Below are 20,637 nucleotides of genomic sequence, written 5' to 3' on the forward strand. Positions count from 1 at the left end.
CGGGGAGTCTGTCTCTCATAAGGAAGATGGTTTTGGCTATTTGAGGTAATCCAGCTCAGCAGGGTATAATAGCAGATGTTCATCAGACCAGCATCCAAGGCCCATCTATGTCTGGTTTCTTTATCAATCACTGACCTTCTGTATTAAAACCAAAAGCTGGACTGTGCAATGGCAACTACACAGTTCAGGTCCTTTAGATGTTCCTCATGTAATGAAGCAGCCCACGCCCACATACAGCGAGCCTTGACAGCGTCCAGGCATGGGCAGTTGAATGGGAAAATTTATTCCCTCTCCAACAAAAACAAGTGCAAATACATTTGCTTGGCACTTAGTCATCATGCTCTCTACCATATGCCTCAGTATCTGCTCTCGTTCATTCTCTAAGATTTGGAGGGTAACTAGATTATCCTTACCTGCTCAGAGAGTTCAGCCTAAAGGGCAAACACTGCTCACAGCCTTTTCCTAATTATGTGTGAGGTCACTGGACAGCAGGGAGGTGATTGGAAGGTTTTTTTTATTTTCTCTCTGTCTGAATGGTTAAGAGTTTTAAATCAAGGCACAGCAGTGTGAGCAAAGTCTGCATGTTTAACATAGTGAAATCTAATTAAACTAATAAATATAGCTAATTAACTAGAACAGATAGCTGGGCAGGCGATGTGTTGTAGTTGCAACATGTGGGAACTGGTGGATCCCATTTTTTTAAAAACTTTATTTATACAGCACGATGACAAGCCCTTCCAGCCCAATGAGCCCACACCACCCAATTACACCCTACCGACCTGTACGTCTTTGGAATGTGGGAGGAAACCGGAGCACCTGGAGGAAACCCACGCAGACACAGGGAGAACATACACACGCTTACAGACAGCGACAGGAATTGAAACCCAGTCGCTGGCACTGTAATAGCAGTACACTAACCGCTACGCTACCGTCCCACCCTTCTAGTAAAAGTCATCATATCTGCAACAAATGTTGGCTACTGGAGGAACTTCGTCTCAGGGTGGATGATCTGGAGTCCAAGCTTCAAACACTGCAACACATCAGAGAGGGGGAGTGTGTTATTATGTAGTTATAATAAAGAACTACAGTTGCCAGTAGGCAATGCAAGGGGTCACATGGAGGAACAGGAAGTGGATGTAAAAAGAGAGGGAAAGCAAGCCATCTGCTGTTGGTTAATAAAATGTTCAGATGTTAAACCCACGTTAAGTTTGTCTCTTGATGAAGAACAAACATAACAGGGAGGATTACCAGGTCACAGTATTTCAGGAGGCAATCACATCCCTTAGATTAACTTTCTCTAAATTGGCAAATGGTCACGGACAGGGTGGTGTGTCTGCAGATGAGGCAGGTAGAATTCATACTAGTTCCAGAGAAACCTCAGCCCTTACCCTTGTCTAACAGGTATGAGGTTCTTGCTCCCTATGTGGATAAGGGTGGAGACTGCAGGAAAGATGTACACGCTATCCAAAGCACCGTGGCACAGGGAATCATTAAAGTGGGGAGAGAAAAGAGAAATTTATTTGTTATAGGGGATTACATAATTAGGGGAAAAGACAGAGAGCCCCAAGGGCTGTGTTGCCTGCCTGATGCTAAGGTTAAGGACATCTCTCTCCTGGGCTGGAGAAGAACTTAGAGTGGGAAGGGAAGGATTCAGTAGCCGTGGTCTACATAGGCATTTATTACATAGATAGGACTAGGACGGAGGTTTTGCTGAGGGATTATGAGGACCTCTGGGCAAAATTGAAAAGCAGGACCACAAAATCTCCAGATTATTACCTGAGTCACGTGCAAATCAGCAAAGGGTAAATAGGGTCAGAGAGGTAAATGCATGGCTCAAAGTGTTTTACAGTGGAAATGGGTTCAGATTCATGGGATACTGGCATCAGTAGCGGAGAAGCTGTTCCATTGGGATGGCCTTCACCTGAATCGTGCTGAGACCAATATCCTGGCAAATCCATAATAGGGTTGTAGACAGGGCTTTAAACTAAAGAGGAGGGGAGAGAGCTCCAAGTTCAAGATGCTTGATAAATCAAGAGGAAATAAATGAGTGGCGGCACAGGATAGTGAGGGATAAATTGACAAGCAGTGTGTGACAGGCTGGGGCAGTACAGAACAAATCAAAGATTAGTAAAAACAGAAAAAAAATCTATTTGAATGCACACTATGTTTGTAATAAGACAGAAGAGTTAACAGCACAGGTAGCAAATTGTCAGTATGATCTAATAGCTATTACAGTGACATAGTTGCAGAATGACCCAGACTAGGTGCTCAATGTAGACAAGACTGGATATCTTTATTAGTCACGGGTACATCAAAATACACAGTGAAATGCACCTTTTGCATAGAGTGTTCTGGGGGCAGCCCACAAGTGTCGCCATGCTTCTGGCGTCAACATTCCAGACTATGCAATGTTCCAAAAGGGAAAGGAGGCAGAGTAGTGTTGTTAATCAAGAAAAGTATCAGAGTGGTGTTACTGAAGGAAAGTAGAGGCAGTGGAAGTAATGTAGAATCAGTCTGAGTTGAAATCATGGATGGCACAGGAAAACAGACAAGTAGTAGTAGTCTATAAGCACCAAAATGTGACCACACAAAAGGGCATGTTGAAAGGGAACTGCACTTGTCATGAGAGATTTTAATCTATGTAATGATTGGACAAACCAAACTGGTGAGGGTATCATAGAAGAAGAATTTGTGGAGTGTGTCAGGGATTGCTTCTTAGAGCAGTATTTTACAGAACCTACTTAGTTGCAGGCTATTTTAGATTTGAACATCACAGGACCAAACCCACTGTCTTCAAATCAAATAAGGTCAATTATAATGATATGAAGGTGGAGTTGTCTCAGGTGGACTGGCAAAATAAAGTAAGAGACAGGTCAGTGAATGAATAGTGGCAGATATTTAAACAACTGGTCCATAACGCACAGCAGGAATTTATCCCATTTAGAGGATTCCATGAGAAAGAGACACAGTCTGTGAATAAAGGAGGTCAAAGGTAATGACAGGTTGAAAAGAAGGTGGCAAAGGCTGGTGGTAAGCCAAAGAACTAGGATGATTTTAGGATCCAGCAGCAAAAAAGTAACAAGCTCACAAGAAGAGAGAAAATTGATTTTGTGAGAAAAGAACAGTAAGAGCTTCTATGGACATATAAATAGAAAGAAGGCTAAGGTAAGTGTGGAACCTCTTAGAAAATGAGGCTGGTGAGATATTAACAGGAGATGGCAGATATACATCTGTTTTCATGGTAAAGCACACTGCAAATATCCCATGATGGGCTAATTTCGTACAACATGGAGGAACATGTAAAGATCCCAATCACAAAGATAAAGTATCAGAGAAACTCACAGGGCTAAATGCGACACCCAAGGGTTTTAAAGGAAGTTGCTTCAGAGATAGTGGACCCATTGGTTGGAATTTTTCAAAGCTTGCTAAATTCTGGGAAGGAGTCAAAAGATTGGAAAACAGCCAATGTGACTTCCTTGCTCAAAACGAATGGAAGGGAGATGATGGGGAACTGTAGGACAGTTAGTTTAATGTCTATTTTTGGCAAAATGCTGGAGTGAATAATCAAAGAGAAGTAACCAATCATAAATAACTAATCATTTAGGAAAGCTGAATATGATCAAACCTAGTCAACATGGTTTTATGAAGATAAACAATGTTTGACAAATTACTTGAATTCTTTGCAGATATGACAGGGAGAGTTAATGAAGGAGAACCTGTAGATGTAGTATATTTAGATTTCCAAAAGATATTTGACAATGTGCCATATAAGAGGCTGATGCATAAATTAAGAGCCCAAGGTATTGGAGGAAGTATGTTAGCATGGATTGAAAACTGGCTGTCCAATAGAAAATAGAGTTAGAATAAATAGGTCCTTTTTAGGCTGGGAGGATGTAACTAGTGGAGTACCCCAGGGATTGGTTCGTAGTCCTCATTTGTTTACTATTTACATTAATGACCTGGAGGAAGGATCAAAGCATAAGGTTTCCAAGTTTGCCGATGACATGAAAATAGGTAGAAGGGCATGCTTAATGAGGACATTGTGATTCTGCGACAAGGTTTAGATATTGAGTGATTGGGTGAAAACCTGGCAAATGGAGTTTAATGTGGGGAAGTGTGAGGTCATGCATTTCGGTAAGAAGAATCAAAGGTGGATGGAGAGAGGCTGCAAATGAGTGAAGTTCAGAGGGATCTAAGTGTCCTGGTGCAGGATTCATTAAAAATTTACAGGCAGGTCCAGCAAGTAGCTAAGTAGGTTCTGTCAGAACTCTTCTTGTTTTTATTCACTTCCAGGATTAGGGTATCACTGACAATGCCAACATTTATTGCTCATCCCTAATTACCCTTGAACTGCTGCAATCCTTCTGGTTAACAGTATTGTTGAGAAAGAAGTTCCAGGATTTAGACCATGCTGATGAAGAACTGGCAATCTATTTCCTTTCTTTTTCAATCTTTTTATCAGTTTTCAAATTAACACAGATTAATACATAACATCAATGTTTGTACATGTAATACAAAGAGATCAGGAGAACAATCATGGCACAGATAATCATAAAGAACAATAAAATATTAAAAAATCTGTAGATCCAACGATCTCTTAGTAAATGAATATAATATAAAAGAAAAGAAAGAAAAAGAATCCCCAAATCAATAAGAAAAATTATAAGCAATATATCAAACCAAACTAAACAGAAAAATTTCAAAAAAAAACAAAAAAAAAAGACTGGACTAAACTTTCTCAGTAGAAACAAAGCAATATTATGTCGTCAACTCCGTTCCTCTAAGTTGGGAAATTATTGAAAGGGGATCTATATCATGTGAAAATATTGAATAAATGGACTCCAAATATCTTCAAATTTAAGCGAAGGATCAACAGTGCTACTCCTAATTTTTTCCAAGTTTAAACATGATATAGTTTGAAAGAACCATTGAAAAGTAGTAGGGGGTATTGGATCCTTCCATTTAAGCAATATGGATCATTTGGCCATTAATGTGACAAAGGCAATCAAACGGTTAGCGGAAGCAGATAGATGGCCAGACTCTATCCTTGGTAATCCAAAAATTGCAGTGATAGGGTGAGGTTGTAAATCAATCTTCAGTACATTTGAAATAATGTTAAAAATGTCTTTCCAATATTTTTCCAGAAGAGGACAGGACCAAAACATATGTGTGGTGGTCTATTTCTATGCAAGATAATGTGTGACTTGATGGGAAATTGCAGGTGATGGTGTTCTTCTATGCCTTTTGCCCTTGCACTTAATGGTAGAGGTTGTGCATTTAGGAAGGGCTATCAGAGGAGCATGACTGAATAACTGCGGTGCATTTTGTAGATGGTACACACTGCAGTCACTGTGCACTGGTCGTGCTGAGAATGAATATTTAGGGTGGTGGATGGGGTGTCAATCAAGCAGGCAGCTTTGCCATGGATGGTGATGAGCTTTATGAGTGCTGTTAGCATTGCACTCACCCAGGCAAGTAGAGAGTATTCTGTCTCCCTCTCTCGACTTTGCCATGTGGATGGTAGAAAGGCAGGTAGGTGAGTCTGTCGCTGAGCTTCTGAGCCACCCTTATAGCCACAGTGTTTATGTGGCCTAATTGAGTCTCTTAATTTATGTGGTCTAATTGTGACATCAAGATATTGGTCAGTCCTTCCTCCATTTGCTTGCACTCGGTAGAGAATCTACTTATCTGAAGGCTCATGTCAGTCTTGTGCACTTGCTTTGGTGGAATATGTGCTGAATCATTTTTCTTTTTATTTGTCCAGCCCAATGGTTCATCAGCATCATCTAAAATTTTGACATATTGTAACACATTCTAAGCTATTAAGTCCTGTATATATTGATCCAACTTTTAGATGCGTGTCTTTCCGACAATGTTCTGCAGCAATATAGTATTAATGTTTCAAATGCAATGTTATTGACTATTAAATTATATATAGAAATGGGTAGCTTATTTAGTAACAATGCCTTTTTATAACCACAACTAAAGTATTCAAAAATATCTCTAATTAGGTTAATTTGTACATATTTTGTGTGTGTCAATGTATTTACTTAAACACTTTAGTCAGGGGTAATCAAACCTAATTATATTCAATGGATCACCCCTTGAAATCTTTTGAGTGTTTGGATTTGTATGTAGTATAGAGTACTGTGATTGATAGTGAGCTGATTCAACATTCCCATTGGGAGCACAAACAATGTCTGAGTGGCTTAGCTAAGTCTTTCTTGCATGTTCCAGTGCTTTGTTCTTTACTGGCACCACAAAATATTCATGAGCTGAAAGTGGTTTGCCCCCCCCCTTTAAATTGGTGCATGGATAAGTGGGGGTAGATAAGTCAGGTCCTCCTTTTAGTTTTAATAGAAAATATCAGCATGAGGAGAAAAACGAAATACTTATTTATCTCTAGGTCATATCCACACGCCACCTCCAACACCCTTCTTAACTCTTATGTTGCTTCCACACTCTCAGTCTCTTTGTCAGACAATCACTGTCAGAATGAATGTAATGATAGATGAACTGAGCTTTTGATCCCATATCCTGGCCACCATGACATCGCGCCAACTTATTTCCCTACCTTGACCCACCTGCAGTAAAAAGGCCTAGGCCTATGATTACATTCAAAATTTCTCATTGTTGTGTTCAGCTCAGTTTGTTGCCTTGTCCCTTCCTATCTCTGTAACTACTGTGATGCCACAACCTCATCTGCCCACCTCTAGATGAGATATTAGGTGTGGTTGTGAAGGTTTTTTTAAGCACTTATGTTGCAATATTCAATTTTACCTGCAGAAGATTGTGCTAATGATCATTCCTGGGTGTATTTGCAAAATTGGACAGGACACTTCCATGTACAATCCACGTTAGCCTTTTCCCACATTAGACACGCAGGTCATGGTGTCACTAATCATGCATGCACATCTCTATTTCTACTAACGTTAAATGGAGTTACTATTTGTGTGGCCACCAAGAAGAGTGTGCTATTAAGGGCTGATGCCCTCCTCTGCTGTGCAGCTGTGCTAAGTTGACTGAGATCCCACTGGGAAACACACCAGTGTATTTTGGCACTTATTTCCTGATGTAAGCCACCGCAATCCTGCTTCACTCTAGATTTTTCAGGGAACCTGATTTGGCATTAGTGCTAAATGCAGAGTGTTTTAGTGCACAAAAAAATGGTACAATCCAATGTCTAGGCATCTATTCCTCTATGATATATTTATTTATTTGTTTGTTTGTTTGTTTATTCATTCGTTCATTCATCAGGATCTGGGCATTACTAGCAAAGCCAGCACTATTACCCATCCTTAATTGTTCTTAAGAAGGTGATGACAAGCCACCTTCTTGAACTGCTGCAGTGCTTTTGGTAAAGGTACACCCACAATGTTGTTGGGTCGGAAATTCCAAGATTTAGATGATACAACAATGATGATATATTAACAAAGAAAAAGTCTCAAAGCAATTCACTGAGACAGAGAAAAATGGACACCAACTCAAAGGTGGACATTAGGATGAGTCAAGTTTAGTCAAAGAAATGGACTTTAAGTAAGGAGAGTTGGAGATTGGAAATATATTGTTGGGCATTCCCCCCTTCCCTTGGCCCAACATTCTTGTTGTGCTATCAGGCTTCCTTGTCTAAACCACTTTGTTTCTTCACTTCTCTCTCCTTATTTAAAATCCATATCTTCCACTAAGCTTATGTTCAGTCATCCTCATGTCCAATTTCAGGTTGATGTCCATTTCTCTCTGACTATGCTTCTGTGAATTGCCTTGAAACTTTTTCTTTGTTGAGCACATAGTATTCTTGGGAGGAACATAGAAATAAGAGTCAGAGTAGGCTGTACTAAAGCCTGCTCTGATTTTCAGTAGGAACCATGGCTAAACTTTTGCATAATTTTCCTGTCTGTCCTTTATATCTCTTGCCTTCCTTAGTGCACAAGAATCTTCCTATCTCAATCTTAAATATACCTATCAACTGACCACCTACCACACTCCTGGGTGGAGAATTCCAAATATTCAAGACCCTGTGAACAACTTTTCTGCTCATCCCATTCCCAAGTGTCCAATCATCTATCCAGCAACCGCAGTCTCTAGTTCCACACTCTACTTAGGTTAAAGAATTTCTCAGCACCTACCTGAGAAGGTGTCTTGGAATTTTACATTTTCATGCATATGAAACTCCAGGGAATATGGGTCCATTCCACTCAGTGTTCTCATTGGGACAGTGTTCTTATCCCAGGGATCAATCTAATGAACTGTGTTGCAACCCCTCCAGGGAAAGCTCATCTTTCCCTGGCAATGGAATCAGAACCAAAACTGTGCACAGTACTTCTGGTGTAAACACATCAAAGCCAAATGTAATTGTAGTAAGATGGCCTTACTCTTAGACTCTAAGCCCTTTCCACAACTGTCTATCTCAGAGAGTGCCACCACAAGCAATGTTACACAAACTGAAATTGAAACCAAACTAGTGCCAAAATAAATGCTTCTATAACTACCGACAGCCACATATTATGGGTACAGAAGGGAGTGCTGTTGGTTCTCAGGTTTCTTCCAGATAATTCAGCAAGTATTACAAAAAAATATAAAAAAGCAGCAGCTGCTAGATGTCAGAAACCAGTCATGCATATTTACTGGAGCTGGTTTACCTGCCAAATTCCATCTCCATGGAGTCCAACACCTGGAGTCTCTTGCAGGTAGGAATTGTTTAAGATTTAAATTGTCCCGCTCATTTACCCTCCTCCCCTTGCTGTAGGTCATTCTTGGGTTCCACACAACCAACCCCATTCCAATTATGATTCCAAACCCTATTTGCATCCCCCCCCCCCCCCCCCACCGAAACCTATGTTGATTCCAACCCTGACTCCTGAAAGTTTGCTCCAAGCCGATCTTTAAGGTCCCTAACACCTCTCCACTCCAATCCCCAAATGAGTCTCAGAAGCAAGCAAATGAAGGTCTTTATGTGCATATAGTTGTGCAGTGCCAATTCTATTGCAGTGCACTTTGGATGCTTGGTAATAGAATCTTAGAGTTGAGTCCAAGAACGCACAAAGTGTTTCACTAGTATAACGTACCCTTCCCACTGTGGCATAGGTTTTTGGCTGATTTCCTTTAGTTATGCAAAATGCAAAATCTGTGCAATTCATCATGTTCCTACTAATGATTATTAAGGATTATCCTGCTGCTTTTCAAACTCCCCTTTAGGCAAGATTTTACACAGTACTAATTAGTTTGCAGAATGGATGTTAGCTTGAATATGTACTTCCGCAAGTCAGAGTACCCTAATATATCATTTGTTCAATTTTGTTATAACTCCATTTTACATAAAATTTTTAAAAATACAACTGGTATGTCATCTTCTAATTTGCTTCTGCTATAAATCCTTAACATCAGAACACTTCCTATAAGGTGCCTACTGAACACAACCCTAAAGGTATGAAATAATGCTAAATCATTGCTCAAATTGTGCACGGATCTGTTGATAATTTGAATATATTAGAACTCCTCCTGCCGTTTTTCAATAGTTCATGAAATGCAACAAGGTTGATCATTCTTATTTTTGCCATTGAAGATAGCAATGTTCAATATCTTCAAGAAGAGGAATTGCTAAATAAAAATAGACAAAGGTTCATATAATTTGCCTTTACCATCCTGGTAGTTTTATAAAATAATGATAATGCAGCTGGTGATTAAACTTAAATTTCTGTCATCCAGATAAAACAGACACTGACATCAGGTGAGGAAACTCTCAGTGGTTGAATTTTTAGGAACCTTTCTCCTAAAGTCACTTATTATACTGGATTAGTCCTCATGAGAATGGAGATAATCATGGACAGTTGGTAACCAGACTGAAAATAGGAAATAGAAATTATATGATAATTTTTGGGATGGCAAGTGGTTAGTCATGAGATGCAATAGTCACTGCTTGGGCATCAACAGTTTACAATATATATTAATCACTTAGACAAGGAGATAGAGCAAGGAATCCAAGTTTCCTGATGATACAAAGTTTGGTGGGAAAGTAAGCTGTGAGTAAGACACGAAAAGACTACAAAGGAATAGTGATCATTTAACTAATTGGGCAAGAAGCCAGATGAAGTATAGTATGGTGACCTGTGAAGTTTAGTGGGAAGAATGAAGAAACAGAATATTTTTAAAATATTGGAGACTACTAAATGCAGGTACATTAACTGACTTACAGATCCTCCCTGGTTACGAATGCCTGACTTATGGACATCCTGTACATACGAATGAGCTCCTATAAACATTGTTAAATTCAAACGAGAACCAGTCTTGAAAAAAACTGTTTACATGTAACCTCCCCATAGTAATCAGACACCATTATCTCTTAAGAATACAGGCTGCAAGTTTCACTGTGGCAGGGCACTTAAGAGGGTCACTTTGGAAAGTGACAAGCAATTGCTTCTATTGATACTTGTCCAATGATACTCTATTAAACAATGTAACATGCACTGATTCTTCAAGCCCATCAAAACCAGCCATTGAGCATGGGACATCCTGATTCTGTACCATCATAACTAGGCAGGGGAAGACAATAAATGTTCATGTTAATTGGCCCTCATCAATACTATTCATTACAATACTGTGGAGGTATGGTTACCATGTTGAGTGATTTTTGTGCTTTTTTTTCGACTCTTAGATATCTGTAAAAACATAACCCATTCATAACCTGGGGCGGCCTGTACAAGTATACAAATCCTAGAAAGTTGACGTGTAGGTTCAGTGGGCTGATAGTATGGTGTCAATTTTTATTTGATAATGCTCATGTGAAGCACCATATGACGCTTATTACATTGCTAAATCAACAGCATTTTGCATCATATCAACGCAAGATGTTGTTGGTTTAGCAATGTAAGATTGGGTATTGCCAAATGGATATCAATCTACTAAAATCTAAATTAATACACCATAAAAGCAATTTCATTTTTGGCAGAGAAACACCGAGAGAACCACTTGGAGGAGGTTTTTACTGATGTAAAAGACAGCTGAAGTGGTGTTTATAAGACTAGTATCTTGTATTTTCCAGATAAAGGGAGGATAGATTTGGATCCAATAGGTGATTTTAATGCAAATACTAACTAAATACCAAAAGTTTTACCAAAAGCTCATGAAGCTTTTGATCAAATGTTTGATTTGACTGTTTGGGGAAAATCTCATGCAAATAAAACAGAACACACTAAAAGTAAAAGAATCTTTATATGAAAGATGAGGTATTTCTTTGCAGTCTAGCTCCATTTTTTTCAAAGTTTGTAGGATATTTGATCTACTGAAGGCAATAACTTTAAACATTAATGATCTAAAACTGTTTGAGGACAAAAAGCAAATATAAATCATACAGATCTTATATTGGATGTCATCCAAAAATGCAGCAACATCTGTCCGTTAAAGCGTTAGAGTATTTCCCAAGTGTTGGAATTAATAATTCCCTTAATGAACAAGACTTGCCCTGAAATTTCTTTCTACTTCGGCAAATGGTATGAATTTCTAAATAAATTACGGGGAAGGATTAATTTCAGGGATACACTGGTCCAACATATCTTGCAGATTGGATATCTGTTGTGGTAATTTGTAGAACTCATTATGTAAAAATTATTTGGACTATTATGGTTTGTTTGGTTAAAAACTACAAGGGAAATAATTATTCAAATATTTAACTCTATGACAATGACGTGACCCTGGCAATGACTTTCCTGTGACACATGCCGGGGAAACCATACAATAGTTACCACAGTCAGATTGTCTCCTTCCTTGACACCTAAGATGTAAAATGTATGCTAATAGTAGCCTTGCTAACTTGCTTTCGCCTTGAGCGTCCACTCTAAATGGCGAGGCACAACACCCTGACACCACCAACAGTGAGAGGGAATTTAGAATGCAAAGCTAGTAACAGTAATGGTGACCATCAGGCAACCAGATCATCAATGAAGGGAAAAATACATCGCCTTTACTGATGTCCCTCAGAGATGGAAATTTGTCACCCATACCTGATCTGGCATACCTGTGACTCCACTGTGGATGACTGTTAAATGCCTACTCAATTCGGCAGCAATCAGGGATGGACGAAAACTGCTGACCTTTTCAGCAACATCCACATCCCATGTACGAACAATTTAAAATAATGACAGGATAGCTTAACCTATGGGTAAACCTATGGACAGTACTCAGCATGGAGGCTGACCTTCTACACCCAGTGTACATCAACAAAAATCAACAAGTAAGAAGAAAACTCTTTATGTTATTTGATTGTAAAAATCTGGTTCAAATGCGATGATTGTTGCCTAGCAACTTACCAGTGGGATTTCTTAGTTATGCCGATAGCTTTCCAACTCCAAGCAGAATTAGTCATTTGCATCCTCAGTATGTCTGCTTTCCATTTTTCAGCATTTTCTGCTGCTTTCCACTAAGAAATATACAGATACTGTCCTTACAGATGGAGTTTTACACAGCTGTAGTGAGTATTGTGTACTTCATCACATCAGAAAATTGAGTTGTTCCTAATGAGAAATAATGTTGTCTCTAGCTAATGCTGATGCTGTTAAGATTTCATATAGAGAAATTCTATCGAATACAGTGAAAACTGTATTGAATGTCAGGCAGATCTGGAGCTCCATATTATCACTGTTAGAATTCAAACACAAATAGTGGTGGGGATGATGGGGATATGGCATGTTGAGTTCTGAAGCCAATGGTCTTAAAAACACTGTCACATTATTGTGAGCAGCAAACAATCTGCCGGAGGATCTCAGCGGGTCAAGAGGCATCTGTGAGGGGGTGCGGGTGGGAAGGAATTGTCAATATTTTGGGTCGAAACCCTGCATCAGGACTAAGGGTGGAGAGGGGTTTAGCCACAATAAAGAGGAGAGGGGGAGTGGTGAGACAGAGGCCCGAGGTGATTAGCAGACCGAGGGGAGAGGGTGAATGATGATGGGCAGATTGAGCCAGGATGGGAGGGGAGATTTTCCTTAGTGCTCACCTTTCACCCTGCCAGCCTCCACATCCAAGTACATCCTTCGTCATTTCCGCTGCAATGAAATCCCACTACTAGCCACAACTTCTCCCTTTCCGCCTTCCACAAGGACCACTCCCTCCATGACTCCCTGGTCCACTCATCCCTCTCCACCCACCCTTCCCTGACCCCTGGTACTTTCCCCACAGGAGGTGCAACACTTGTTCTTACACCTCCTCCCTCACCACCATTCATGGACCTAAGCAGCACTTCCAGGTGAGGCAAAGGTTCACGTGCACCTCTTCCAACTCATCTACTGCATTCAGTGCTCCCGATGTGGCCTCCTATATGTTAGTGAAACCATGCACAGACTGGGCAACTGATTCGCAGAGCATCTGTGCTCTGTCCGCATTGGCCATCCCAAGCTCTCAGTCGCATGCCATTTCAGTTCTCCTCATTCCCTCACCTATCTGTCCATCCCCAGCCTTCTCCATTGCCAGGATGAGACCCAATACAAATTAGAGGAACAGTACCTCATATTCCGCCTGGGTAGACTACAACCCAATGGCATGAAAATTGAATTTTCCAATTTCATTAACCCTCCTCCAGTATTCCCATTTTTGTCCCCTTTCCCACCCACCCCCCACCAGTCCCCCCATTGCCCATTTTCATCTGCCTCTCCTTCCCAGTTCCATCCACCTACTATACACACATTTCACCCACTGGCTTCCCCCCCCCCACCCCAACCATCTGCTTTATCTAGTCTTGGTTCTATCTGCCTTTCACCTCTCTCCATTGGTTCCCATTATCACCTTCCTTACTTATCAGATTCCAGCACTGGTAGCCTTTGTGTTCCTGCTTATCATCATCCAGCAGCTTTCTTCACCCTCACTCTCCCCTCACCCAGAGTCTCCCAACTCCACCCCTTCCATGTCCTAGCTGGCTCGATCTGCCCATCATCATTCACCCTTTCCCTTTGGTCCCCAATCACCTCAGGTTCCTGTCTCACCACTCCCTGTCTTTCCTTTATACCAGCTACCTCCCCTCTCCATTCTTAGTCCCAATACAGGGTTTTGATCCAAAACGTCAACAATTTCTTTCCCTCCACAGATGCTGCTCGACCCACTGAGTTCCTCCAGCAGATTGTTTGTAGCTCCAGATTCCAGCATCTGCTTGTATTTTCACATTATTATGAAGTTATTCCAAATCACAGCCAGATCAACAGTCCTGGCCAGCAACATGTGGGAATGAGAAATTTAAAGAGCAAGAGACCACAGCTGTGCAATCAAAGGATTAGCCTTGGCAAGAATATTAAGAACAATTAACCTTCTGAATAGATACTAAAAAAAATTTAAAGTTTACTGAACCATTTCAATATCTCAGCTGTTGTGCTGCAGATGGATCTTCAGAAGGCAGATCATTAGTGAAGGCAGCATGAACAGTCTATAAATTTAAGCCAATGGAGTCTCTACCTTCAATGGAATTACACAATTAGTGGGAAGAATTGAAGTCTGTGACAGTGTCAGGCTGTGGGATGGGGGCTGAGATGGCAGAACAGTTCCCAGTCATGTCATTGGACTCTGCTCGGTCAGAAGAGCAGATTAAAATTGTTATCTGCTGGAAAGGCAGTGAGATGACAGAATATGATTGCTATCATTTTAACTGCAGAAACCAAGCAACAGAAATTAAAATCGGAGTCACAGCAAAAATTTGGCACATTTCCAAAATATTCCAAACATCTGTAGATTTGGAGCAAAAGGACTGGAAAATTTGGAAATGTTATACCCTTGTTCAAAAAAAGTGTTTTATTTGAAAATGTCAACTAGATTTAATATTAAGAGTGGAGGAATTTTTATAAAGAGAATGAGGTCAATAAGCCCAACATGACAGTACCACTTTGCTCATAAACTCACAGATGTTTATTCTCACCTTTTCCCTGTATACTCCTATTGTATATTTATATTAGAGATGTTCTTCCTCATATGTTATTCTTCAAACTAAAAAGGTTTACAGGATTAAATGATAAATATTTTCACAGATTTATTAAGCATCCATTAATTACAGTTATTAAAACAAATCTTTGAGTTTCAACTGGCAAATTTAAATAGCGTTTCATTTCCAAACTTGGTGAAGTTGGTTGCTCACATTCGATATAAACTCTGTCCAAAGTTATTTTTTTATCCAACTCTTTTGTATTAGTTTGCATGTTTCATAGTTACATTACACAGTTATACAACATTGATCAGCTTGACATGTTGTTTCGTACAGATCTATGCTCACTAAACTATACCGTAACATGCCAGATCTGTGGCTTTTTTTGAGTAGCTATTAATCTTTCAAGCAAGGCCTCAAGGCCTTCCTAACAAAGAAAGTTTCTGACTTGCAGTACTAAGATAAAGTCAAAAACAAAGTGGAGTTTATTGTCACATGCACAAGTGCATGTATGCACAGATGCAATGAAAAATTTACTTCCAGCAGCTCACAGGCACATAGCATCACATAAGCAGCATTCACAAGAAAAACATAAATTGTACACAATTTTTACAAGAAAGAACACATTTAGAACAAATAGAAGTCCATTTTAGTGCCAAGTGATCAAAGTGCTCATAGTGTTGCTAAACTGTAGTGATTAGGTTGTGCTGGTTGGTTCAAGAACCAAATGGTTGAAAGGAAGTAGCTGTTCTTGAAACTGGTGATGTGGAACTTCAGGCTTCTATATCTCCTGCTCAGTGGTAGTTGTGAGAAGGTGGCATGGCCCGGATGGTGGGGATCTTTGATAATGGCTATTTTTCCATAGACTGTACAGCCCCAACTTCAGTATGAAGTAGTGTAACTCCCTGTTTCTATAAAGGATGGTATAATCCCTTCTAAAAAGTTGTTGTTAACTGGTCTAAAAATTTGATCAAGTAGTAATTTTTTAAGGCCATCATAAATTACTTGTAGTTTTGTTAGGGAATCAATTGAAGGAGAGTTTATTGATATTAGCTGGGTTCTAATTTGGGGCTGTAAAACTTGGTGGACTATTTTTCTCACTTGTGGTGAAGCCTTCTATTTCTCTAAAACAAAAATGGGTGCTCTTGTAGCGGTTCCTCTGGGCCTAGAGCATGACAGGGAGCAGAAGAGTGATGATGACAGGGCCTCCTTCACAGAGTAGACCAAAGGAGAAAGAAGTGAATGATTCTAACCAGGCAGGCCTGTTCCTCTAGAGTCTTCTGCGAGGCATGCTCCTAATTCCACCAGTCAAAGGAGCAATGCTTGCAGAAGCCAGGATTTTCAAAGGAAGTGGTAAATAAAGATTTGTCGACCTCTCCAGATAGAGCTCAAGTCACACAGCCGTGCCCATATAGCTGTACCCGTGGAGGTAAATGTCATTATCTTCAAATTGCTTTGTCACATCGTCTTTCCTGCAGTAATGGCTGATATCTACCAACTTCACAGTCTGCAGCACATTGTATTCACACTGGCACTGGAGCATCCTACTCAAGGAGAGAAAAATTCATATCTTCTGCTTGCATCATGCAATGTGGACATGCAGATTTGCTCATATCGTAGGCTTCTCATAGGTTTATGGAGTGAAGGATTGGGGGGTACGTGGTGCTAAAAAACACGTAAATCTAAAATAAAAACAGAAAATGCTGGAAATACATAGCAAACACTGAGCAGGTCATCTGTGGAAAGAGAAACAATTAATGTTTTGGGCCTGAGACCCTTTATCAGAACTGGAAACGAGAGAAAACAAGTTAGTTTTAAGTAGCATAGAAGGTGGGACAGGAGTGAGTAGAACAAAGGGAATACCGCTGATGTAGTTAAGTAGCATTTAAATAGGCAGTGTCCTCAGTCTCCTTCACTGCCAGGGTGAAGCCAAACGCAAACTAAAAGATCACCTCATATTCCACCAGGGTAGTCTACAACCCAACGGTATGAACACTGGATTTTTCAATTTCAGAGAACTCACTCCCACTCTGTCCCTTTCTCTCTCCTGATTGATCCAGGTCCTCTCACACACACCATTCTTTCCAACCCCACCACTCCCCACCCCCCTCCCAGCACCCTATCACACTGTTTCCTTCACCCTCCCCCACCTACTCCATCTGCCCATCAGCCATACACTCCTCCCACTGGGTCCCTATCCCCTCTGCCCACTGTTCCTGTGTCCATCTCCACTCCCTTATTTGGTTCCTCTCTTCATTTTCCTTGCTCATCAGATTCATATTCTGCAGCCTTTTGTTGTCTCCACTTATCACCTGCCAGCCTCTGTCGCTATCTTTTTGCTCTAGATTCCAGCATCTGCAGTCTTTTGTGTCTCCAAATAGCAGTTAATATCAGATTAAGCTTCTATATCTGTGTTATGTTGTGCTAATAGTCCGGCTGTGGGACATGCCCAGCAGTCTAGACTATACAAACAAACAGAAAAACTGATTCAAAATGATGACAGGGAGAAATGGCCAGTTCCAATACAGACGGAAAGAAAGAGTGAATGGCCCAAAGTTGGAGCATTTGATATTGAGTCCTGAAGACTGCAACATGCCCAAATGGAAGATTAGGTGCTAATCCTCAAGCTTGTGATGGGAAACAGACAGAAAGGACACAGTGAGAGTGGAATGATGAATTAAAGTGGCAGGCAACCGGAAACTCAGGGTCTCTCCTACAGAATAAAGAGGTCTGCAAAGAGATCTCGCAATCTGTGTTTGGTTTCTCCAATGTAGAGGAGACCACATTATGAACACAGAATGCAGTGCACTAGATTGGAAGAAGTACTGCTTCACCTGGAAAGACTGTTTGGCTCCCTGGATGATGGGAAAAGAAGAGGTACAAAAACAGGTGTTGTATCTCGTGCAGTTGCATGGGAAAGTGCCGTAAGATGGGGAATGGTAGATGAGGACAGAAGAGCAGACCAAGAGTCAGGAAGTGCCTTCAAAATGCCGAAGGGGGAGGAGAAGGAAATATGATGTCTGATAAATTTGGAGATTCTTGTGAACAGAAGAGCCTATTGCTTCCTGAGTTAATGTATGACAATCACCAACAATCCTCAAGATCATTGCTGTACACCTAGTTAATTCACATTGTTTTCATACACTGAGCTAGCCTGCTGTGAAATGATAGTTCAGCTGACAAGCCAGGTGTATTGTTTAGGGTGCCAAAGTTTATACCCTCCGTCCATGGCTCCATACTCTAATCCATACTCCTGGGAAGTGTTGCAGAGCGAACTACAACTGCATCCAAGAGGAGCACTGTATGGACTGACATCGGGATCCTTATGATATGAGTCCTTTACTGTATCACACAAGCCCTGCACCACTCTACCATGAGAGATTGTCTTTTTTTTAATTGACTCCCATATCCCCACAATCTTCCTATATTAGGCACAGTCCTTGCCCGATAGTAAGTCATAGGAAGATGAAGAAGACAGCAGGTGACAATGAAGGGAAGATACCTCTTGCCATGGTTTCAGGGCATATCTAATCTCCCTGAGGTTCAGATGAGCAGCCTGCTCCACTAGATAAACACTCAGACAAAGAGACAGTTGTTCCACCATTTGGATGTGTGATGATACATGGCCAAAGCATATGGCAGTAGCTGCCAGGAAGCGACTCCCCTGACAGCACATCTCATTATTTTCTCTTGACTTCCTGAATGACGTTACTATTGCCCATTTTCTCCACTAGCAGCATCTTGGGAAATTACCGTCAACCAGAAAATGACCTGGTCAAGATGCTTAATTACTTGGGCAACAAACGCACATCAGAGGCAGTATATTCCTGAAGCAAGGGAATTCAGTTCCTGATCTCACAGAAAATTTTCATTGTCTACAAAGCACAATCCACAGACATGTAACAACTTTTCTACATCTCCAGAAACAGTGAAGAATGCTTTCTGCTTTCTGCTTGCCTTTGAGTGCTGCTTAGAGACACTGAAAAAGCTTCTGAGTCATTGTTCAAAGCACTCCACTGCACTTCCACCTTATTAACAACCCTAAACTTTTAAAGGCAACTAATGTTGATGCATTATCTGCACTCTGTACCACTTACCAAAGGAAAATCTACTCTCTCTATCTCTCTAAATCTTGTGCCTCTGTTTTCTTCTTAGCCCTAACTTGCTCACTTTAAAACTGGATCATTTTACTACTGAGCAAGCGCAAGATTTCAACACTGTTGGTAGTTTTATGATAGGTTTGTTGGTCTTCCATTTTAGCTGAATGTATAAACAACTTCACATTGCATAATAAGAAGTACATTTTAAACTCCGACAGATCTACATATCATCTATGTTGCCTCAAACATTACAATGTACTAAGCTTAACGATTATAAACTAAAATTAATGTTCCATTATAAATTCAGTACTAGCACTATGCATTAAATGTTGTGGTCTGATTATACTTTATTTTTCAACACGTAGATCACACTCCACTGAATATTCAGCAGAAAATGACAGAGATGATATAACGGAAGCTGAAGCACAAGGCAAGGCTGAGTCTTCATCTGGCACAGAGCAGAACTGGCCTCCCCTCTGCCTGAAGCAGGTGTTTCCTAAGTACTCTAGACAGTTCAGCTATCTGCTGATTGTGGAACGTATAGCACTACTATTTATGAGATTCTTGGGCATTAAAGGAACAATGAAGCTTGGTGCAACAGGGTTTCGGACCTTCATTAGGTTGGTGAATATTCCCAATGTGCTTTATGTTCACACTATTACCGCCATGAGTCATGTATTAAATATAAAATAGGAGCTTCCATTGCTTGCATAATATATAACCTCCACCTTTGATAAATTATTTTTTATTTGTTCGTTTTAATATCTGCAAAAGCTTTCACATATTTTGAAAATTATGATCCAGATAAAGTCCTCATAAGCAGATGAAACAGTACTAAGAATATGTCAAAATGACCAAAAATGCATTGCAATCCAACCAATAAATGATGAAATCTTCATAATGAGTCTGCAGTCTGCTCTATGAAGGAGTTGCCATTGTGACTAAGAGGATCCCTGAGCATATGATATGCATGATAAATGAACCACATCTTTTGAATAAATATGGATTGTTTTAATTTGCCAGTTTTATGACTCAAGCCTATTTAATAGGATCCAGATTCTTGCCCATACTTCTTATAGTCTATCACTTCCATGTCATTGTTCTTTTCCAACTGGATTAGAAACCATATCCCTGTATCCAGCTCTGTCCAAGAAGCAGAGGTGAAGTGTATTTTTAATGCAAACATAGAATAAAAATCGTTTTAATATTCAGTATTCATTGCCTGGTGAAGAAATGTTTTCTAATTTGCAGCACCAATTGTGTTTTTTTATGCAGCAAAGAAAATATTTGTAATGAAACATTAACAAATTGCCATTCAGTTCTTGGTAATTATGAGCTACTGTTTTTCCCTTACGCATTGTAGGACCTGTAAGCTCAGCAACAGCAACCTGCCCATGGCATCTGTTGACATATTATACATTGATATTGCACGTCGATGGAATGTCATTCGTGGAGATCGAGGGGAATCTGGTAAATAATTTGATTCTCTCTCTCACTTCTGATGAATTTGTTATTTCATTTTGTTATTATAAACATCTGTATAAATGTATATGACACAGTTTTTCTTATGGAGCTGATTCCATCAAATGGAACACTGGATGGGCAGCACAGATAATAGTGCTGCTACCTCACAACTCCAGTGACGTG

The 20,637-nt window shown here is 40.2% G+C and overlaps 1 protein-coding gene across 2 annotated transcripts in view; it reads left to right on the forward strand.

The window, feature by feature from the left end:
- Positions 1-20,637, forward strand: part of ttll11 (tubulin tyrosine ligase-like family, member 11) — a 125,688-nt gene that overhangs the window by 97,187 nt on the left and 7,864 nt on the right. For both annotated transcript variants that reach the window (XM_052037394.1, XM_052037395.1), the window contains 2 exons: positions 19,356-19,610; positions 20,354-20,460. In XM_052037394.1, coding sequence (XP_051893354.1) covers positions 19,356-19,610; positions 20,354-20,460 — 362 coding nt within the window. The remainder of the gene's footprint in view (positions 1-19,355; positions 19,611-20,353; positions 20,461-20,637) is intronic.

This window comes from Pristis pectinata, chromosome 23 (genome assembly GCF_009764475.1).
Source record: "Pristis pectinata isolate sPriPec2 chromosome 23, sPriPec2.1.pri, whole genome shotgun sequence".
NCBI lineage: Eukaryota > Metazoa > Chordata > Chondrichthyes > Rhinopristiformes > Pristidae > Pristis > Pristis pectinata.